Source organism: Peromyscus eremicus, chromosome 11 (assembly GCF_949786415.1).
Source record: "Peromyscus eremicus chromosome 11, PerEre_H2_v1, whole genome shotgun sequence".
Taxonomy (NCBI): Eukaryota; Metazoa; Chordata; class Mammalia; order Rodentia; family Cricetidae; genus Peromyscus; species Peromyscus eremicus.
Window position 1 is genome coordinate 58,767,483 of NC_081427.1, and position 23,975 is coordinate 58,791,457.

The 23,975-nt window shown below is 45.3% G+C and overlaps 1 protein-coding gene across 1 annotated transcript in view; it reads right to left on the reverse strand.

The window, feature by feature from the left end:
- The window catches only part of Dmgdh (dimethylglycine dehydrogenase), a 71,190-nt gene that overhangs the window by 20,098 nt on the left and 27,117 nt on the right, over positions 1–23,975 (reverse strand). Inside the window, exons 8-15 of the mRNA XM_059276301.1 lie at positions 22,064–22,262; positions 19,980–20,149; positions 19,484–19,637; positions 17,251–17,416; positions 16,551–16,681; positions 14,237–14,454; positions 11,821–11,978; positions 8,733–8,792 (exon numbers count right to left, since the gene is read on the reverse strand). Coding sequence (XP_059132284.1) covers positions 8,733–8,792; positions 11,821–11,978; positions 14,237–14,454; positions 16,551–16,681; positions 17,251–17,416; positions 19,484–19,637; positions 19,980–20,149; positions 22,064–22,262 — 1,256 coding nt within the window. The remainder of the gene's footprint in view (positions 1–8,732; positions 8,793–11,820; positions 11,979–14,236; positions 14,455–16,550; positions 16,682–17,250; positions 17,417–19,483; positions 19,638–19,979; positions 20,150–22,063; positions 22,263–23,975) is intronic.

Sequence of the window (23,975 nt, forward strand, 5' to 3'; positions counted from 1 at the left end):
GGGGATTGTCTGCAATGAGTTGGTCTGTGGGCATTTCTAGGGGCAAGACTTGTCGTAATTGATGTGGGAAGACCCAGCCCATTTTAGGCAGAACCATTCCCTTGGGCAGGGCTTTCTGAACTATGTGGAGAAATCAAACTTAATACATCTAGTCTCCCTCTGCTGTGCACGTGACCAGCTCACTCCAGTTCCTGCTGCCGTGACAACCCCACATGATGGACTATAACCTGGAATTGAGGGCTAAAATAATCTCTTTCTTCCCTAAATCACTTCTTGTCGGGGTATTTTACCACAGCAACATAAATGAAACTAGATCCCTGTTTAATTCCATTTATATAGATGTTCCATTTATTCCAAAAGATGCCAAAATAAATTATAGTGACAGAAAACAAATAAATGGGTGCCAGGGATAGGGTGGAGCTGTAGGGAGGTTTGGGAGGTAGGGATTACCAAGGGTTGTGATTATTCCTTTTGCCTCTGGGGTAAGGTATATGCTAGCTTTATTGCAGCTATAATTTCATTTGGGTATGCATATCAAGCCTTTCAAACTGTTTACTTCAAATGCCAATGATTTTGTGTTCAATATGCTGTTCAAATAAAAGTAATATACATAAAAGAAAAATAGTCTAAAATTACTTAAAATTTATTCAGAGACCAGAGCTTCCACAGATTTAAAAGTTTTAAAGCAGTTAGTGAAGACCACACTTGAGCTTTTAGGGTAGAAATATTGTTTCATAACTGAAATTGGATATATATGAGGATGATAATTCAATAGCCGTTAGTCTAATATACTCTGACAGGTGTTCTGGGGATGGTAAAATATACTTCAGCCCGGGCTTAACTCCTCTTCTTCCCTTTTTTCCCCTCATCACTTAGCAGTGAAGGTGGGTAGGAGGGTAAGAATGGCATAATTAAAATGGTACAATTATATGGCTCATAAAGAAACAGAATGGCTCCACCCACTACGCAAAGTGGCATTTTGTAGACTTTGAGACTTGCAGAAGGAGGTTTCGTTTTACAGATTAGGAATCTCAGGTACAAAATGAAATTAAATCGTTCTCTCGGGCTTCATCGATAGGGTAGAAGGGCTTTGAAAAATATCCAGGGGCCCGGCAGTTAGAAGTACTTGCTGCTCTCACAGAGAACCCTTGGTTCTGTTTCCAGCACCCACGCTGGACAGCTCAGCCGTCTGCAACTCAGTTCAAAGAGATCTGACACTCTCTCTTCTGACCTCCATAGGTAGTAGGTATGCACATGGTGCACATATATACATGAGTGTTACTTGTACTTATAAATATAAATAATAAATATTTCTTAAATCCAGGGGCTGGAGACGTGACTCAGTGGGTACATGGTTTGCCCTGCACTATGAGGACCTGAGTTTGGATGTCCTCTACTCACAAAAAGCCGGACACGGGAATATGCAACCCCAGTACTCCTATGGCAACTTGGGAGGTAGAGGCAGGAGAATCCCAGGACACTCCTTGGCCAGCTGACCCAGTGTACACAGTGGTGCACAAAAGAGACCCCACTTCAAACAAGGTGGAGATGAGGACCAACACCCGAAATTGTCCTCTAACCTCCACACCAGTACCACAGCATGGGTGAACCCTGCCCCCTACACACACACACACACACACACACACACACACACACACGCACGCACGCACGCACGCACGCACACACGCACACACACACACACACACACACGTTTTAAAAAACCTATCCAGGACTTGTGCTGTGATTCAGTGACGGAATGCTTGTCTTGCAGGTATGAGATATGAGACCCTCATCTCAATCCCTACCTTCTCAAGGGAAAATAGCCACTTGCTGTACACTTATAAGAACGAAGATGTGGGGCACAGTATTAGTGCCATGCCACAACCAGGACAGGCCACAGACCTGCTAACTTCCTTCCGACACTGCAGGCCCCACAGCACGGCGCTCTGCTCAGTCCTACTGTTCTGCTGTCTAGTCTTAAGACCACCCTGGGTATGGGGTAAAAAGAACTAAGACAGTATCATCATCTTCGTGCGTTAAAAAAGAAAATGAAACAACTCAAAACAACACGCCAGGGGGCGCTGTGAAGCCATCTGGATCCTACTTTTAGAATATTGGGTGTGGTGGGGGCTGACAAGGTGGCTCAGAGGTAAGGACACTTGCTGCCAAGCCTACTAACCTGAGCTGGATCTCTAGAGCCCAAAAGGAGAAAAACAATTCCTACAAGTTGTCCTCTGAGCTCCACACATGATGTGGCAAACACACACACCCTCTCCCTCCCCAAAACAAATACACACAACAAAAACTTTAAAAGAATAACATTGGCTTTGGGACAGGTCGGGTGTTTTCAAAATAACTACATCAGAACAGCTACATTCAAACAAATCATTGAAAGTCAACTGTGGCAGCACACACTTGTAGGATCAGTATGCAGAAGGAGGAGAGGCGGGAATTGCCACAGATTTGAGGCTAGCCTGGGCTACACAGCAAGACTCTTGTGAATGCAGGGCAAGCATTCTCCATTACCCTGCATCTCCAGTTCTCCTCTTAACTCTCCCTCTGATTCCTTGCTCTTCTGTGTGTGTGTGTGTGTGTGTGTGTGTGTGTGTGTGTGTGTTACTGTATACACGGGTATGAGTTTGTATGTGTTCAGGTCCAGGTGAACATGTGTGCACACAGAGGTTATAGGTTGATGTCCGGTGTCTTCCTCCATCAGTCTGTGCTGGCTTAGTTTCATGTCAACTTGATACAAGCTAGAGCGATGGTTCTCAACCTGTGGGTCACAACCATCGGAAAACACCTATTTCCAACGGCCTTAGGCACTGAGGCGCTGCTCGGTCGCAGCATTACAGTTATGAAGCAGCCATGAAAATACATTTATGGTTGGGGGTTCCTCAGTATGTGTCTTCCAATGGTCATGACCCACAGGATGAGAACTGCTGAGCTAGAGTTATCTGAAAGGAGAGACCCTCAATTGAGAAAAAAATGCTTCTATAAGGTCTGGCTGTAAGGCATTTTCTAAATCAGTGACTGATGGGGGAGGGCCCAGCCCATGGTGGGTGGGGCCATCCCAGGGCTGGTGGTCCTGGGTTCTATAAGAAAGCAGGCTGAGCAAGCCATGAGGAGCGAGCCAGTAAGTAGCACTCCTCCACAGTCTGTGCATCAGTTCCTGCCTCCAGGTTCCTGCTCTGTGTGAGTTCCTGCCCTGACTTCCTTCAGTGATGAACAGAGATATGGAAGTGTAAGCCGAATAAACCCTTCCCTCCCCAAGTTGCTTTGGTCATGGTGTTTCATCTCAGCCATAGTGACCCCCAACTAAGACACTCCCATCTTATTTTTTGTGACTTGGCATCTCAGTGAACCTGGATCCTCTCTTTCTGCCCAGTGCCTGGGTTACAGGTGCACACCGCCATGCCTGCCTCTTAACTTGGAGGCTGAGGTTCCAAACGCAGATCCTTATGTTTACACTGCAGGTACTTTCGGCCTGGTCTTATGCAGCCCAGAGTGGTCTTCCACTCACAGCAATCCTCCTGCCTCAGCCCTCTTTCATTTTTTTTTTATTTTGACTCTAGGTCTCACTACATTGCCAAGGTGGCGTTGCAGTCATCTGTAGCTCAAGCGGGGCTTGAACTTGAGACCCTCCGGTCTCAAACCTAGAAGTGGCTGGGATTACAAATGACTGGGATGTGTCATCCAGCCTGGCTAAAATTCGTTTCAATTCAAGTAGGGTGGAGAATGGACCTGGGGTTGTGGATAAATGTATAAGAAAAAAAAAACTGCTCTACCTAAGCACATCCCTCTGGGTACTTAACTCTCTGGCTCTAGACATGAACGGAAGTTTGGTAATCGCAGGAGAGAAATCCCAACGAATGCCTATGGTGTCCAGAAGCAGTTGCTTTAGTGATTAGAATAATGTATCGCTCCATTCCCAAAGCTAACCAAATGCTGCCGATTTCCTCCCCGCATAAACTTCTTTTGGAATGAATCAAAATACCATGAGAACAATGGTAAGACTTACTTTGCTAGAGGAGGTTTGGTTTTAAAAAGCAAATTTTTGATTGGGTTGACCAATTTCGCTGGTTTGAAATTCTTCCTTTGAGGTGCTACCGCTCACGTCCACGAGATGGCAGTGCCGTGCCCCGCGGCCCCTCCTGCAGAGCAGTGTTTCCAGAATACAGGTATCATCCTGAGTGAGGTAACCCAGACTCAGAAGGACAAACATGGTATGTACTCACTCATGAGTGGATACTAGATGTAAAGCAAAGGATGACCAGATGACAACCCACAGCTCCAGAGAAGCTAGATAACAAGGAGGACTCTAAGAGGGACGCATGGATCACCCAGCAAAAGAGAAATAGATGAGATCTACATGAGCAAACTGGGGGTGAGGGGGGGTAATGGAGGGCAGGGGATGGGGGAATGAGAACATAAGGGAATGGGAGGTTCGAGCTGGAGCAGGGACAGAGTGAGAGAGCAAGGAAAGAGATACCATGATAAATGAAGACACCATGGGAGTAGGGAGAAACAGAGTGCTAGGGAAGTTCCCAGGAATCCGCAAGGATGACCCCACCTTAGACTACTAGCAATAGTTGAGAGGGTGCCTGAACTGGCCTCCTTGGGTAATCAGATTAGTGAATTTGCTAACTGTAATCATAGATCCTTCATCCAGTAACTGATAGAAGCAAATGCAGAGACCCACGGACAGGTGCCAGGCGGAGCTCCAGGAGTCCAACCAATGAGAGAGAGGAGGGATTCTATGAGCAAGGGACATCGAGACCATGACTGGAAAAAGTACAGAGACAACCAGCCAAACTAGTGGGAACTCATGAACTGTGAACCAGTAGCTGAGGAGCCCCCATGGTACTGAACTAGGCCCTCTGGATAAGCGAGACAGTTGTTTAGCTTGAACTGTTTAGGGGACCCCCAGGCAGTGGGATCGGGCCCCATCCCTGGTGCATGAGCTGGCTTTTTGGAGCCCAGTGCCAATGGTGGGAGACTTTGTACAGCCTTGGTTCAGGGGGAGGAGCTTGGACGTGCCTAACTGAATGTACCAGGCTCTGCTGACTCCCCATGGGAGATCTTGCCTTGTTAGAGGAGGGAATGGAGGGTGGGTTGGGGGGAAGGTTGGGGGTGGGAAGAGGGTGGAGGGGGGGATCTGTGGTTGGTATGTGAAATGAATAGAAAATCTCTTAATAATAAAAATTTAAAAAAAAAAAAAAAAGAACTCGACCCACAGCCTGACTTCCTGGGAGGCACCAGAAGTGAATCTTTAACCTGGGGCTTAGCAAGAGGCATAAACAGTATTTAATAAATGTACACTAAATGGATGTGTGTGCATGTGTGCATGTGAGTGTGCATGTGTGAGTGTGCGTATATGTATATGTGTGATGTGTGTGTATCTGAGTATGTGTGCATGTGTGCGTGTATGTGTTTGAGAATTATGAATGTGTTTTTGAATGTGCATTGTGTGAAACTGTGTGAATGTGTGTGTCAGGGTGTGAGGAAGTATGAATGTGCTCATGTGTGTGTTTGAGTATGTGTGCATATGTGCGTGAATGTGTGTTTTTGAGTGTGCATATGGATGTGTGTGTGTGTGTGTGTGTGTGTGTGTGTGTGTGTGTGTATGTGTGTGTGGTGTGTCTTTCTCATAAACCAGTGCCAGGAAGGAGCAGAGCTGGTAATGGAGATTCCTGTTTTCCATTTTCTCTTTCTCCACTTCCTCAGTGGTTCTGACAAGGACACAGTTCACTTAACAAAGCCAGATGACTGATCCCTCCCCCACTTGGCCCCGTAAATCGGACACGCAGCCATGTTCACCCTATGCTAAAATGAAAACGTTGTTATAACAAAAACACGCCTGAGGATGGTCTCATTTATAAGAGAGTCTGTGTAAGTTCCATAACATATGTTGTGAGGGGGAAACCCGGGCAGATCTTCAGGTCCACCAAGCCCGTATGAGAGACGACGGCAGTGGAGAGCCAGAGCCAAAGCTGCTCCACACTGACTTCAGACCTGGGCTAAGGGACACTCTTCTCAAGCAGAGGAAATGCCAGGCAGTCCCCAGCCTCACCCCTAGCTCAGACAGCCGCCTTCCCATATCATCTCACTGTGGTCACTGTCCTGTGATAAATAGTTAAAGATTTTGCAGAGGATTCCAATTATTTGCTTTGGGGGTAAAGGAAGGGAAGAAATGATTTCAATAAAGTTCTCAAGTTTTTTTTTGTTTTGCTAGCTTTGCTTCATTATCAAAAACAAATATTCCCCTGTATCCACTCCAGCCTCTGCCTGGCCTCAGTTTTCCAAAGCAATGTGGATTTGGATATTATTATCCTTTAAAATGTTACAGAATGTCTGCTAAGGGGCTTTGTAGGGGAACATCTTTCTGTACACTAAATGTCTGAGTAATTTTTTTGATTCTTAGGCACAGGACATGACTTAACAAGTTACAATAGTTGATTTCCAGAAAGTGGCCTCTCCCTGTAGACGGCTGCAAAGCTGTGAATCCCCCAGGGAGGCTCTCGGGCAGCTGATCAGACCTAGTCACTTGCCCGAGAACCCAGCCTGTGTCTCTACCATGAGGTTGAGAGCAGCCAACCATCTGAATCCATCCCATGGTGGAAAAGACCCAGCTCAGTCAGGGCTGAGTCCTCAGGCTTCACAAATTCCCACCCAACACAGTCATTAAGAACTAACTCTTTGACATTTGAACAAGAACCAATAATTCAGCACCAAAAACCACATCATGCATCCAAATCAGTATCTATTAAACAATTTGCTTTAGAGCTCAGCTTTGCTTATTTGATTGTATCATTTAAAAGAGCTAATAAATTCCTATGTTCACCTGCTGATCGTCGCAAAGAAGGACTTAAAGCATCCACTTTCAATATGAAGACATCATTCATCTAGGCCTTCTTCTCACAATAATATCCAAAACACGGAAACAGAATTGATTCTCCCTCCACCTCTCAGGGCTAGCAGCAGAAAGCTGGGCACTTTAAGGAGTCAGGCATTTTTATCTATATTTTAAACAGCCAAACACAGACTTCTGTCACCACAAGGAGCAATCTGCTGCTGGGAGCTGCCCAAATTCCTAGCACCTGCTTTCCCTAGTCTAGAGACAGATGGCGCCTCATAAAAATAAAAGCCAGGGAAAATGCACAGAGAAGACGGATTCCTTTAAGAACTCGTTCTGGGGTCCTTGTTCCTAAAATCCAGCGCTACAAACACACATACTTCCTGTTGATACTTTAGCTGGGAATTTGGGAACTGATGCAAAATGTTAAAAAAAAAAAAAAAGTTCCCATAGCCTGGTTTATAGACACATGTTTACATATTCCCACAGGAGAGAAAGCCGACCTAGGGATTAAAAATGATAGCGTATTTGGGGACTCCTACAAATACCCTCAGAGCAGCTGTGGTTCCTAACCTTGAACACCGTTGACTATGGCACGTCCTTTCCAGTTCTTTCATATAACTCTCAAGCACGCCTCAATGGCATAACCTCATTTACATGTGTAGGACTGGCACCGATGAGCGGGGCCATCATAAATTGGCCTCCTATGATATGAGTCTCCACAGTAATTATGTAGCATAGTGTTTCTCAATTCCTAGGAACCCCTGTAGGGCTTATTAAAACACAGCTTTGTTGGCCTGGCTCCCAGATACTCTGCTTTTAGTAAGTCTAGGATTGGACCTGGGAATTGGCATTTCTTACAAGTTCCCAGATGAGGACGAGACTGGTAGCCTGAAGACCACTGGTGTAGAGCATCCCTTTGACACATTGATGCCAATAATGATTCTTTGGGCTTGTGTCAGCTCCTAGGGAAACACCCACTTTGTACTGGGCACAATGGAAAGACGTCCTTTGTTTATATTAGATGCTGTCATTAGATACAGCTTGCTCCATAAGCACTTGCTTAATTCGACGTGGCGAGACAGCTTTAGCCTTTGAGTGTGCAGGAAGAGTCCTTGTCCGATCTGCTTGGTTTAGTTAGCTGATGTGCAGCCTCACTGGCCACCAGAAGTGGCCGATACATACACAACGTAGCACAATTTCTATAAAGACGTCTGTTGAAATCCAGCTCATAATCATCTTATGATTTTTGTTACCTTTCTTCGGTTTTTCAAGACAGAGTTTCTCTGTGTCATCTTGGCTTTCCTGTTGCTCACTCTGCAGACCAGGCTGGCCTCAAACTCATGGAGATTGTCTGCCCCTGCCTCCTAAGTGCTAGGATTAAAAGTGTTCGCCACCACCACCCAGTGATTTTTATTACCTTTCATCTTGGGTTTTAGTCTTAACCCTTAGAGAAGCTGGATTCTGCTATCTTAAATCTCTAGCCCAAGGGTTCTCAACCTTCCTAATGCTTTGACCCTTTAATACAGCTCCCCATGCTGTGGTGACCCCCAACCATCAAATTATTTCATTGCTATTTCACTGCTGTTATGAACCGTAATGTAACTATCTGATAGGCAGGACATCTGATATGTGACCCCCCCCCAAAGGGGTCATGACCCACAGGTTGGGAACCACCGTTCTGAGCACACTCCCATAGATTGAGCTCATCAAATTATGACAGATAGTTGATATGGATAAATTAAGCAGTGTTTAGTATTTATGTTCAACTGGTTTCTTCTATACCCACACTTGGTTAAATTTTAAAGCATGTCTCCGGTGCAAAACACTGCCATCCTCTTAACACTTGTTTCATACACACTTGAGAACGTAAACATACCTTATTCAGCTTGACAAAATATTCCAGTCCAGCTTCCAAGGGGTTTGTATCACAGTTCATCTGAAAGGAAAACACATTTCGAATCTTGGATGAGCATGTTAATTAGGTTCACATCAGAACTGTGTTGCCTTTAAAAGGTTTAGCACTTCACCAAGATCTGCCTGCCTCTGCCTCCAGAGTCGGGGATTAAAGCAGTGTGCCACTCCCCCACCCCCAGCAAGTCTTAGTACATCTTGGGTAGGGGTGAGGGGTAGACAAGTTCCCCATTACCACAAAGAGAACAGTAAAATGGAAAAACAAACCAATTGCCTTCATTCAGCAAATACTGGCAAACACTGGCTTCACCCTGGACTGATGTAAAAAACTGATTCAAACACTAACATCGCTTTCTTATATTATTCTTTCTAGCAAGGGCACTTCATGGTTTTTGAGTAAGATTCTCAAAAAGACTAATTATGGACTAAGTCTCCAGAACAGTATTTTTAATTCACAATTCAAATGAAGTCTTCAGCAAATGCTGTCATTTAAATATAGCAAACACAGAAACAGAGTTGGGATTTGCTGCCACTGCTCCTTTATTTTAAAGATATTAATTAATTAATTTTTATTGTGTCCGCATGTATGTGTCCATGTCTGTGTGTGGCTAGGTGCAGGTGTCCTTGGAGAACCAAGGCATCGGATTCCCAGTCCCAGAACTGGAATAACAGGAGGCTGTGGGCTGTCTGAGCAGGATGCTGGGACCTGACCTTGAGCCCTCTGTAAGAGCAGTACGCGCTGTAAGAGCAGTACGCGCTGTTTCTGCTCTCAACCACCCAGCCGTCTCTCTGGCCTCTTTTATCTTGATAAATATTTGAAGGCTAGCACATGCTGTTCCACAAACAAGAACCTCGTGTGTATTATGCAATAATTTTACATAATTATGCTTCTTAAAGTTCTTAAGTGACTTTGCTTATCCTGCAATTAGCCATGAATAGAAGTAAAGAGGGAATGTTGATGGCAGGACACTGGCTTCTGCAGAGTTCAGGAATGAACAGGGAGGTAGGGCTGGACCTCAAAAGTGGTTGAATCAGAGGATACATCGATTCAGGGGAAAGCCAATACTTAGTACTAAACATGAATAAAGTTACGAGGTTTTGTCTCTGTTTTGTTCTTAAGTTATTTTTTTCCTCCTCAAAATTTTATTAAAAGATTCGAATTTATATGATGAGAACTAAGGAAAGATGGAAGGCCTTGAGATAAGCTCGGTGGAAACCGTTAAACATATAGAAACAGGAACAGACGAGTGCCACGTCGTATTCAGTTACCGTTGTTAAGAACTTTCTAGACAGCCTGTTTTGTTCTCTTTATGGCAATGGGAACTGCTTGCTCTAACCTCCCAGAGTCAACACAGGACTTACATAAACCAGATAAACATAAGGCTACTTTACATCACGAAAAATTGTTCTCATATTTCTTATATCAGTTTGAGTTACCAGTTTGAAATTATTTTTCAGTCTGCTCAAACTTGAAGAATGTTTTTTTGGGTTTTGTTGTTGTTTTTTTTTTCAGGAAATACAGAGCGGTTTCATCGCTGTTTCAACACTAGAGGGCGCTCTGGCACTGTTGGGAAACAGAGCCCTAAGATGGAGCGCAGTGGGAGGAAGCAGGAAAAAACCCCACCAGAATACAGCAATCCTTAACTCTCAGGGTGCTGCCTCTCTGCACTCTTTTGGGGAGATCATGGAGACAAAACTGTCCTGTTTTTCTGAGGGTGCTGGCCTCACCTAAGTCCAGGCTGTAGACCATGCTCTGAAGCAGGCAGGAACTAGTTTCCTCCAAGCTCGCTTCTATGATAAGGCCCAAGACTCCCTACCTGAGCTAGAAATTAATTGTATGGTGTGTTTGTTCGGCTCATAATAAGCCATCTCTATGTCTATGTTAATTATGTAGGATATATGCTCTATTTTACAGAAAGGCAGAATTTCCAAGAGATAAGCCGCAGAATGAGCATGTGAACGTGCAGGCTGTAGAGGATAGACTTAAACCCAAGAGTCCCCACTCCGAGGCTCATCTTTTACATGGCCCCAAAACCTCAGTGTCTCCCAAGGAAATAGTTCTCTGAAAAAGTTAGGGGTTTGGTTTTCTCACAAGGAAATAAAAATAGGTGAATAGGACCTGAATCGGGAATCTGGATCATTTGGTTGGATGCAAAATAAGAGTCGTGGTAACAGAACGTTCGTGGACAGCTGAGAAGATTGATGGTTAAATGTCAGACTCGTGGGACAAAGGCTTCTAGGTGTGCCTGTAGTGTGCCTTGATTACAACAACTGATGTAGGAAGACCCATCGCGACTGTGGACACTGCATTCCCCAGACAGGGATCCTGGATGGGTTAGAATGCACAAAGCCAGCCCAGCAGCTGTACGCAGGCATGCAGCCATTTCCAATTATGGGCGTGATATGACCAAATCCCTCAAGCTCCTGTGACTGTGCCGTCCCTCTATGAAGGACTGGAACTGGAGCTGAGAGCTGAATTCAACCCCTTCTCCCTGAAGGTGCTTTGGTCGGGGCATTTTACCACAGCCACAGGGAAAAACAAAACATAAGGCAGAAGCTCAGTAGAATCAATGGGTATAAAAATGTTGTATAAATGGTAAGCATTATCCAAAGAGAAACCCTTGGTTACCGCTATTACTGGTGGGGGATAGAACAACACATACAGGACCACTGTGCCCGCCTCTCAGGAAAAAGAACATTCCTTCACCCAAGGATGTATTGTGAGAAGAAAATGAGACACAACGTAACAGAGGAGAAGGCAGGGATTTGAGAGGCAATAGTTGAATCCTCAGAGGATGTCAGAAAATGTCTGGGGTTCACCACCAAGCGCGCGCGGGGGGGGGGGGGTATTTAGGCAGAATAAACATTATCCCAGAACCCAGTCAATGTTCAGTGGTAAATAGGGGTGTGGCCTCTTTCCCTCACCAAAGTCATCTAAGAGTGTATGATTTCTCTTACGGCCAGAATTGATAGTGATACTGTCAAAACTTGCCCTCCATCAAAAATTGGAAACAACCAGCATAAGGTTTTAATGAGGACGATAGTATCCAAACCTCTGATCCCCAGGCTCGGAAAGCTTTCTCCAGTCTTAAGGCATTTAGGGCATATGTTCCAAAATTGTCGATCCTCTCCTCCTGGCCTGCGTTCATGATGAGTTCATATAGCGCTGCGGAGTCTTCTCGTCTGTGGTACAGCTCCCACCCCAGCTCACCTGAAAAGCACGGGCAGAGTCCACACAGGAGTGAGAGCAGTCCTTGCAGGGTGAGCACTCATGTACATTAGCTAACACACTCAGGAGGAGCCCCACTCACACAATGCAGTCCTTGCCAGTTTTTAGCAGAACAGCTCACAAGGAGCTGGCCATCTCATCTCCCAGGTCATTTGTGTGTAGTCCTGGCTCCCTCAGAGGGCAGATGCTGGATGATTCATCATCTCCAGAGACAGACAGACTCTAGTCAGGACTTACCTTCCACCCTGGACCTTGGCTTCATCCCGAGCCTTGACTGTTTCAGGACAATGATAGGAGGTAAACAGCTGGCATGTATTTTCAAGGGGTTCAGCTGGATATGGGGAGGACATCTATGATGCCTACACTCAGAAAGCTGAGGAAGGATTGTGACTGCAGGGCTAACCTGGGCTACTGAAACACTGTCTAAAAACAAAACAAAATAAAGGCCTTAAAGAGCCAGTTCAGACAGTAATGTACTTACCATGTACTTAAGCATGAAGGCGTGAGTTTGATCCTGAGAATGCACATTTTTAAAAAGCACAGGGTGGGGTGGGGGTATGCAATGGCTCAGTGAGTAAAGGTGACTGCTGCCAAGCCTGATGACCTGTGTTTGATCCCTGAGACCCACACACTGGAAAGAAAGAACTGGCTCTTGCCAGTCACCCTGTGTGCTGGGGAAGTAGGCACTCTCTCTGGCCAGCCAACAAGGAAACATCCAGGGTTGATCTCTGGCCCTCACGTGTACACATGTGGACCCCCACAAACATGCACACACATATGCTCACATACACAAAAACAGATGATAATGAGCTCAAGGTTTAGGCACTCCAGTTTCCAACCCAAGAACCACAAGCCTTTAAACATATAGAGAATGTGAAATTACTCATATTTCTTTCTCATGGATAGTCAGCTATAGCATTTAACTCTTTTGCTTCTCATCCCTGCCCCGCCCCCACCATGATCCTTTCATTCACCACTAGAGCTACGTGCTAGAAAACCAGAGAAAAGAAAAGTTACAATCCAAAGACTCCTTATTTTTTATCCCAGTCTCCCTTTTTGCCAAGGTCGGGAAAAGTTAGAATGGACAGCCAGGGATTTGTGATGTTAACAGTGAGCACGCTCCTTGTACCCCATCATCACGGTTGATAATGATGGACTTCACCAGGACACCACCAGAGCAGGAGCAACATGGAGCGAGGTGAATGCCTGGGCACACAGCGCCCCTTCAGTAAGGGGACACAGGAGTGACAGGAACTAGAGGTAAGCCTGAGTGTCACTGGGTAATGATACATACTCTGTGCAAAGCTGGGCGAAGGTCCCCCAGTGAACACACAACAGTGGTGGTGGGGAGAGGATTGCCAGGGACCATGCTCTAGTGCAATGGTTCTCAACCTGTGCACCTCGACCCCTTTGGGGGTCAGATAACCCTTCCACAGGGGTCACCTAAGACCATCAAAAAACACAGACATTTGCATTATGATTCATAACAGTGGCAAAATTAGTTATGAAGCAGTAACAAAAATAATTGGATGGTTGGGGGTCACCACACCATGAGGAACTGTACCAAAGGGTCACAGCATTAGGAAGGTTGAGAACCACTGCCCTAGTGGAAAGCTTGGCATGGGCACATCAGGCTGGAAGCCTGTGAGTGTTCCCATACAGTCTACTGACTGGGGTCTTCCAGTTACTCCAACGGCCATCCTTTGCTCCTTTCTTGTCTGCCCTTCCAACGAGAAGCAACTAGAAATGGGTGGAAACGCTACAGGGAGTAGGAACGGCCAGACAGACTTCTTTCCTTAGAGTTGGGCAGAAGAAATCTTCCTTCAAAATCAGAGAAAGTCGGGGAGGGGAGTGTGCATGAGTGGTCATGGGTAAGTATGAGTGTGTGTGTGAGTGAGCATGAGAGTGTGAGAGTGTGGAAAGGTGAGCATGAGTGTGTGTGCAGGTGAGTGTGTGCATTGAGGGGTGTGACTGTGTGTGGGGGTAATGTGTGAGCATGTGAGTATGTGTGAGCATGCATTGTGAGGGTAAGATTGTGTGTGGGTATATATGAGTGTGTGTGTGTGTGTGCGTGTGTGTGAGCATGCATTGTGAGGGTATGACTGTGTGTGTGGGTATGTGTGAGTGTGTGTGTATGAGCACGCATTATAAGGGTACAACTGTGTGAGTGTGCATGTGTGACTGTGTGTGTCCCATTTCTGGTAGCCTTTCCTTACTACGGGTTGTTTTCCAATTCTTACCAGTATAAGAGATCCTTATAGCAGTGACAGGAATGTCAGACATCTTTAAAGTCTTGGTTTGAAGAAACTTGAAAGCATCATCGCTGAGGTCTTCTGAGGTCAGCTTCTGAAGGACACGCCTCGCATACGGCCCTGCCACTCCCAGGACCCCGAGATCATCAGTTATGTTTCGAATTTCAACATTATATCCACCTCTGACAGCTGCTTCTTCAATCCATCTGCATTGGGGTCATAAGAACTGTGTAAACGTCGCTTGAATAATGCATGCTTCGAACGTATTATGTCTCTGAAAACTTGCTTCAAGTTAGGAATGATCAGAAAGTCCCTAGAGGGTCATGGCATGTAGCCACATCACTTTGAAAGTTGGCGAAACCAAGTCCCTGAGAGGTAAAGAGATTCTCTTTAAATTTCCCACTTAAGACTCGGGAGGGAATTTTCCAGGTAACAAGAATTGTCCGGTTTAAACGAGCTTTGCCACAGTTATAAATAGTGATGGTTCTGTTGCATTTAAACTAATGGTTCCATCTCCAAAAATTAATTTAAACCTGAATTTGCTTCAATACCTGTATACAAGATGCACACTTGTGCTGCTAGCCATTAATAATGTGCCTGCCACCAGACACATAATTGCTCTGACAATCACCAAGAAAAGAGGAAAAACTCTGCTCTCAATTTCTAGGCCTTGATGAGGTTTTGGAAGGCAGCTCTCTGGCCTGTCTGTAATTTATTGAGCCATCCCTGGAGCCCTGGGAGTCTATCACAGTGTTCGTCTAGACGAGGAGAGTTTTAGTGGCTAAGGTGACCTCCACACCCCTTACACTTGCTCATCAGATTTCCATAATTCTACAACTAAGGCGAGACTGAGTCAGACCCTGATTTAATAATAACGTCCCGCGTACTTGTGGAATACTAAACTGAAGATGGAAACTTCACAGCGGCCTGGAGGTCCCGGCAAAGGCAGGTCAGCAATTTATCCGTGAGCAGTGTGCACAGGTTTCACAGAGGGAGGCAATAACTAAGGGAGTAGGCTGGCTGAAGTGAACCCAATGGGGTATCTTAATCAGTCATGCAGACTTGAGCGGGTGACTTTCCCACACCTGTTTCCTCATCTGAAAATGTGGATAATGCAAACTTTGCAAAATCTTTTCATTTGGCACATGCATGTGTATTCACACATGTTGTATGTGTATGCACATGCGTGTGTATGCGTGTGTAGAGGACCAAAATATCACATTGAGTATCATCCTTGATGGTATTCCACCTTATAGTTTGAGGCAGGGTCTCTCACTTGAACCCAAAGCTTGTCTGCTCAGATAGTGTAGCTAGCCAGCTTGATCTGGAGATGCACCGTCTCTGCCTCCTAAGTACTGGGATTACCTGCAAGCCATGGTGCCTGTCTGCCATTATATGGTTGCTGGGGAGTCTAAACTTCAGTTCTCGTGTTTGTGAAGGATGCAGCTACCTACAGAGCCATCTCCCCAACCCCTGCAAAATCTAAGAGAATTCATTGAGGTCATGTCTGAAATGAGTCCTGACTCACTGATGATGTTTAATAAATAAGAGTCAATATTATCAGAACCAGTATCCCCGCTGGATAAGTGACCTTGTGGAGTGGGCAGGGGCTTTTGCTTCAACTATTCCTATAAACACACGAGGTTTAGTCACATTGATGAGGTTTAAGAATTAAAGTCAGGGGCTGGAGAGATGTCTCAGTGACTAAGAGAGTCGAGGCTCATGCAGAGAACTGGAATATGGTTCTCAGCACCCACGTATAATTCACAGGCACCTGTAAATCCAGCTCCAGGGGATCTGATGCCCTATTCTGGCCTCTTCAACACCTGCATGCACATGCACACATACACACTCACACACACTCACTCACATGTACATTCACTAAACACACACACACACGCACACACACACTCAAATACACACATACTTTAAGAAAGAACTAAAGTTGTTCTTTATGTACTGTGTGATGATTATCTTTGTTTTATTTATGTGCGGGTGTATTTTCCCTACATGTATGTTTGTGTATCATGTATGTACCTGGAAATCCCAGAGGCCAGAAAAGGACATCAAATCCCCTGGAACTGGAGTTAAAATGGTTATGAGCTGCCACGTTGGTGCTGGGAATCAAACCCTGGTCCTCTGGAAGAGATACCAGTGCTGCTAATGGCTAAACCACCCCTCCAGTCATCATTTTATTGCAGCAAGAGAAATGAAACCAGAATGTGCTGGCACAAGAGAAACTCCTGTAAGACTGAGCCAGGGTGTCACTGGTTCAAAATGATTTTACTGGATGCGTATTTACCTAAGATCGTGAAGTTCCGATCCAGAGCCGGTAATCAACAGGAACTCCCCCAGAGATTGGTGCGAAACAGTCAGCTCAGCGTACACTCGACCTTTGGGCGTCAACATGTGACTTATGTTTGTAAACCCCACCTGCTCAAGAGAATTTAAAATCATTTTAGGATGAATTAAACATCTTAACATACATGTAAAGTGTGTGGACCATGAAAAACCCTCACCTCTTACCATTTATATGAACCAAACCAGAGATTAATTTAAATTTTCCATTTAAACAATCATACAAAATTATTTGTCCTAAAAAGAATTGTACTTCAGGACTGGGAAGATGGTACCGGGGTAAGGGCAGTTTTGGCCAAAGCTGACACCCTAAATTCAACCCCTGGAACCCACAGGGTGAAAAGACACTTGCAAGTTGTCCTCTGACCTCTACACACATGACACACATAGATAAATTAATGTAATAATTAAAAAAACACCACATCCACTTAACTGCAGTCAACTTTTAGGATCTCATTGGTGCATTAAATGAAGTCATTAGTTCCCTAGGCGACGGAAATTGCAGTTGAGAATTAGCTTGCACACTCTCGGTCAGTTGAAATGTTCTAGCATCCAGCTCAGAGTATGTGGAATCAAAGGAGGGTGGGTCTGAGGTGTTCTTTTTTGAAAGGACCAGGTCAGAATCCTGGACCTTGTCTATTTACCTTTGGAATGACATTTGCAAAGAGATGGTCCAGAAGTCGGATGGAATCTTGGCCTTTGATGTTGAACTTGCCAAATGGAGACAGGTCAATTACACCAACTCTTTGCATAACCTGTTTATACTCAGAACCTACTGGCTCAAACCAGTTTGTGCGGCGGAAACTTGGCCTGAAACATGATATTTACTATTCAAGACAATTGTCATCCAAAGAATATTTCAATCACTCCCCCTCCATCTAGAAAAGCCTGCTGGGCTGGAGGAGGGGCAACCTCAATCTGTTCTGTAAATTGTATACACATGTTGGAATCTGACCTTTTATAGTTTACTTATCTACCGATTTCACTCATTTTATAGTGAATGAGTGTGAATTAGTGAGGAAAAATAGGACAGAACTCTTGGGTATGCTGGTCTGAAGGGCAGTGTATAAGGCAACAGACAGTCCAGGGGTTTTGAACCCTGGGTGCATATTAGAGTCATCTAGGGAGCATTTTTCTTTTCTTTTTTTTTGTGTTCTTTTATTTATTTATTTATTTATTTATTTATTTATTTATTTATTTATTTATTAAGAGATTTTCTATTCGTTTTACATATCAACAGTATTTTTCAAATACCACTTGTTAAGCCTCATTAAATCAGAATGCAGTGTATGTGTGTGTGTATACACACTTGTGTGTGTATGGATGGTCTGCATGTGTCTGTGCACATGTGTGCATATGTATATATGTCTCTGTGTGTGCATGTGCATGTATAGGCCATGTGTGTATGTGTGTGCACACTCACACATGACTACGTAGCCAGCCCTTCTCCAGAACTGTGAATACAAGTCACTTTCACTTGTTAAAAAGGGGTTGGGCACCATTGCGGGCTGCAGGGGGTGCCTACGTCTGAAACAAGCCATGGTCTAGCCTGGCACCTTCACTTTTCAGAGAAAAGGCACGGAGTGGCTTCTGGGTCTTTTGAAGCAGCTAATGACAGAGTTGGGTCTAGAACAAAGGTCTCCTGACTCATTTCAAAAGGTCCTTTCCACTTAAGCAAATGGCTTCGAAAGTGCTGTTTTTAGCTTCAAAGCAGGGAGCTAAGTCTGCAGGATTTTCCAGTAGCTTAACTATTAAAATCTAAAAACAAATTAAGCCAGATCTAAACCTCACAAAATGAAAACCAAAGCTAGTATTTATCTGAGTCATTCCTGGAAAACCAAGCAAGTATTGGGGCCCCAAACATGCTGGGTCAGCTGCTTCTAGAGTGAAACACTCATTCATTCACAGCTGCCCCACTTCTGTAGTTTACACCACTGATCTGAATTTAAAGTAGACGCCAAAACCTGTGTTCCCTGTGCATGCATGCTCATGTGTGGGTGCATGTGCACATATGTGCATGCTGAGGCCACAGGGCAATCTCAGGTGCCATACCCCAAGAGCCATCTACCTTACCTTATTACCAAGACAGGATCTCTCACTGGCCTGGGGTTAGCCAATAGGCTAGGCTGACTGGTCAGCAAGATTCAGGGATCCACCCATCTCCACCTCCCTAGCACTGGGATTACAAGCATGCACCCCTACACCCGACTTTTATTCATGTGTGCTGGGGATCAGACTCAAGCCCTCATATTCTGTACAGCAAGTGCTTTATCTTCTGGACTATTGTTCTAGCCCCAAAGCCTGTTTAAAACCGCAAAATGTGCACTTGACAGTAACTGGAAATCATCTTCTAGACTTGCTATTCACTTTTCCTTAGTTCATAGGTTCTCGTGAGAAAATAATCACCATCAACCCCAGGTCCAGCAATGACACACAGCGCTTCCCAGGAACTCAGAGGCCCATTTAGGTGGCATGCCTGATGTTTTAGTTCAACCCAAAATGCGGGTGCTTGCTCTTGGCTATTTCGTGACCCAAAGCTGTGGCTCCTTTCCATGTAGTATTTGAACCTAAGGCACGACAAACCTTCTGTAGTCAATCAAAGCCATGTCAGGACTTGGATGGGGACAAGGAAAGGACCTCTGAGGTTCTGGTAACTGCCAGTAGAAAAGGCTTCACAGAGACTGGCCCGTGTTCCCTGGGCTGGCCTAGTGAATGCCTCCACCACAAGCAAATACATGATACCCGAGTAGACTCACTGCTTCTCTGAAAGCGACGCACAGTTATGATCGGAGGAGAATCCGTGGCCTGCTGTCCTTCTCTGCCCTTGCGGTGGAAGCCCTTGATCAGAACCACAGGCAGGCGAAGACACTCACTTACCTGTACTGAGTGTCCTGGCCGGGTTTGTAGAACCAGTGTGGCTGTTCCCAGCCTGCATGGAAGCCCATGGAACACTTGGACGCCAGGGTCTTGTAGAGTCCACTGACCCTTTGGGTTGGCCTCCCGGCAAACCGCTCTTCTTTAGGATAACCCACTGAGGAGGGGACAGCAGTGTTCTAGTGGCTTATCACCGAAATGACACAATATACTGAGAGGATTTTAAAATGGAAACAGTAGAACTTACAATCTAAGAGCATATATACATATACATACATACACACATACATATGATATATACACATACATACATATATATGATATATATATTATATATATATATATATATAAATGGTGTACCCAATACAATAACTCTATACAGCCACATACATCCCTTGCTATGGCTTAAGTGCTGTTTACAGTTCCTCACCACCCTCGGGGGACAGAGCAGAGCGTCTAAACAGAGGTCTTTCGAGATGTCAGCAAGTTAGTACTTCACCAATGTTGTTGAAGCCGTACGATTCTCTGGCTTTGGCCTCCGTGTACTGCGCCGTGGTCCACTTGCCATAGCGGTTGGGGTCCAGTTCTATCAGGTCGAAAGGGGGTTCTCCATGCAGGATCCAGTCACTGAGGTACTTCCCTACCCCACCAGCATGGATTATGCCGTAGCTTTTGGATACAGAGATTGGTGCCATGTTACAAATGTGGTGTATTCAAATGGTAAGACATGTTCAAATATCTTACAGGGCATCAAAGATGGAGTCACCTGTGCCCGTTAAAACACACAAGGAGTACAATCTCTATGCTGTACATTTTTTCATCAAAAACAGATCACCGCACGTTCTGGCATGCAAATGAAAGGTGCCTAACTGACAGCTGGCTTGTTTTCACAGTTCCACCAGGCGGGATACCAGACCCACAGATAGCCTATGGCCACTGCCTAGGAAAGACGCTGGCTTTAGGGAGGATGTATGTGGTGGGCACTCACCTCCTTCTTGAGCTGGGATTTCCCTGCCTGATAGGAAACTGGGAGGTGCCCCTCCATCTCTTCCAGACTCAGTGTAGTAATGATTCTCTTGGGTGATGGTGGCCTCTGTGCAAGGAACCTTTAACTTAGAGGCCCTCAGACAGAGGCAGGCACCCAGTGGGGACTTGTGGGCGAGGGCAGAAAGGAACATGACCTCTGTAATTTGCAACTAATAGGTCCCTTGGAGGAGAAGGTCTGCTTGTCCCCTGTTTCCACAAGAAGATGCGTTGGGGTCTCATGTAAACCAGGCTGGCCTCAGACTGACTTCCTAGCTGAGGGTGGCCTTGAACTTCTGATCTTCCTGTGCCTCCCCCTCCCTAGCTCTGGTATCACAGGGATATAGCACTATGCCTGGCTTATAGGGCACTGGGGATCAAACCCGGGGCTTTTTGCATGTCAAGTTGGCATTCTGTCAACTGAGCTACATTCCCCAGCCCCCAAGGATGCTTTAAACAACACATATGATTGCATGTGATGTCAAAATCACAGTTTCCAGTAGGCTTTATGCAGGTCTACCTGCCCGTTCTTATCCATCAAAGCCTTTCAACATAGATCTATCTGTGGTGCCATGAAAAGGAGCCTTTGAGGAACTGAATGGGGTAAGATTCATGGAGAGAGAATTGAGGGAAACTGGTGTTAAGTTGTGAGAATCCCATTCGATCCCTGGGTTTGATCTCCATTACCACATATTTTAAAAATCCTAACAAAAGAATTCCAGCATCCCCCAAACTATAGTGACTTAACATCCAGCACTTTACTTCTAAGAAGCGTGAGAGGAATTTGGAAGATGGCAAAATGCTTTCTCCACCACTGCACTCCTTTAGAAAATGGATGTCCCTTGCCTGTTACCAAGTTAGTTCCCAAGGAGAACGCAAAGGCATCGCTTGGTGCTTGCATCATGAGGCCTGGCGCAGAGCTGCGGTCATTAAAGATGATTTGAACAAACAGCCAATAGAATAAAGAAGAAAACTAGAGTATTAGAAACGGTGATATGGCAGCAAAGTGAGTTTGACATCAATAGTCAGCATATTAATGGGACAAATATCTGAAATGAAACACGGGCAAGGAGTGGAATCTTAAATAGGAAGCAGCCCAGGGAGTTATACAGAGGGAAATCACGTTAGACAAACAGGAATTATGGTGAAAATACATAAGACATGTTATCCATTTGATAGTTTGAATATGTCACCTTCTGTTATGAAAACATTCTTGTCCAATTAGGACAAATCGACCCATTGGAAGGCAATGGCATAAAAAGAGACATAAAGAATGGAGGTGATAGAGAATATGTGAAGACCGTTTCAGAAGATGATTGTCCTCTGTGTGCTAACCTTTATCATCTAAGTGCTAATCCCATTATATGACTAGTTCCTACCATCATTCCTTGATCATCAAAAGGAGACAACCCCACCCTCATCTTACCCACCCCCACCCCCACTGCATCCCCATGCTCCATCACCTCTTCATTTTCCATCCTGGGGCCTGATATTTTGAGACTGGATGTAACTAAAGTAAGCGATTCTACGAGAGACGTCAGACCTCGGGGTGCTACTCACCCGAAGCCTACGGCCACCCAGTAGTTTCTGACCCCTTGATGGGGCCCCACCATGGGCAGGATGTCGGGAGAGTAGGTGATAGGGCCGTTGACGATGTTGATGATGTCCGCCTTTTTCAAAACAGGAACCATTTCCATGGCAGCTTCCAGGTGGTCCGTGATCCGGTCCAGGTCAGATTCAAAAAGCTCCTTCCCAAAGCCTAGAGAGACAGACCTCTGTGGTCAGAATGTCCCTGGGTGTGAGCAAGTCTCAAAGCAATGCACTCTCTGAACCGGGTGCCTGTAAGGAAGACACTCCTTTGTCTCTATAAAGACGCTAAACTTGGGGCCAGTGACATGGTTCAGGGTAAAGGCACCTGCCACCAAGCCTGACAACCTGAGCTCATTCCCTAGGCAAGAACTGAGCCCTGGAAGTCATCCTTTGACACTCCCTCCCCCCTTCCCCCCCTCCCCCCTCCCCCCCACATACGCATGGCATTTAAATGTCCACATACACATCTCAATCAATCAGGTAAAAGACATTAATCCTAACCCTGACACTCCCTATCTCCACACCAGTACCCATAACATTCCTGGAAACAATAATGCTATTTCTTTCTAAAACAAAAGTCACCTTTTTAGTAAATAGAAATGGAAATTTATGTTCGGGTTTTTTTTTTTCCCCAATCAATTTAACCCAATCATTATTTTAAAAGGAAAAATAATTTTGTTTGTTGGGAGTTTGTTTGTTTGTTTTGTTTTTTAAATCTTTCAATTAATGTAAAAGGGAGAGCAAATGGAGTGTATACAGTTATTCCAGGACCCTGGAGGATGAGAACCACTGCTCCAGGATCCAGGATGGCGGACTTAAGAACCCTTTGAACTCCCCCTTCCCCAGGCAGCCTCCTTCCTGAAGCTTGCTCCCACGTGCATCCACAGGCCAGTGTTCTGTGCACAGAGGTGAGTCTTGCGCAACAACTATCTTCCTCTTGTCCTAGAAGCCACTGTGACTCAAGGCACAGCCACAGATAAACTTCATGACGTTCATCCACATAATTTCCACCCGGGTTCTCTTAGCCCTTCTTGAGGTCTGCAGGACAGGGCAGTGTCATGGAGCCTCCAAGCTGGCTCGGTTACACTAGAACACATGGACACCCATGCCAGGAGCAACACACAGTCCGAATCTCCCTCCAGCTAGGATTAGTTAAATATTTGTTCTGCATTTATTGGGAAGAAAAGCTACAGCATGGGCAGGGCGGAGACAGAGCCCTCTCCTCACACCGGCCTCCCTTAGCAGCTCAGCCCTCACTCTGAAGTCAGGAGAGATTCTGTTCAGACCCAGATGTGCAGGGCCCACTGAGCAAAACCAAAGTCCTCCGGCTGCAGGACCAGCCTCTGCAGGAGGTGAGGTGGGTCAGACATCCTTTCCTGTTACATGGGATGGAGGGATATGTTCTCTGCCCCAAACTACGTATCAACATACAACTCCAAAAAAAATACATTTTTATGTTTCTTCACGTTCCCTCAAATATTTCAGTGCCCAAACCATATGTTAGCTCCTTTTACAGACTAAAACTAGAAGGTTTGGGAGACGGCTCTGTCTAGAAAAGAACTGGCCTTGCAAGCAGAAGGACCTAAGTTCAACCCCAGAGCCCATGTTTTAAACAAACAAACAAATAAATAAATGAAAGCTGGGTGTGGCTACATGCACTTGTAGTCCCAACACTAGGGAGGTGGAGGCACAGTGGATCCTGGGGCTCACTGGCCATCCATCCTAGCTTCTGATGGGTTCCTGGCCAGTGAGAATCTCATCCCAAAAAAGTAAAATAAAGTGTAGACATGTAGATAATGTTCCCCAGGAGGTTCTCAGGGCTTCACATGTACACACATCTGTGCATACATGCACTCGCATACATGGACACACACATACACAC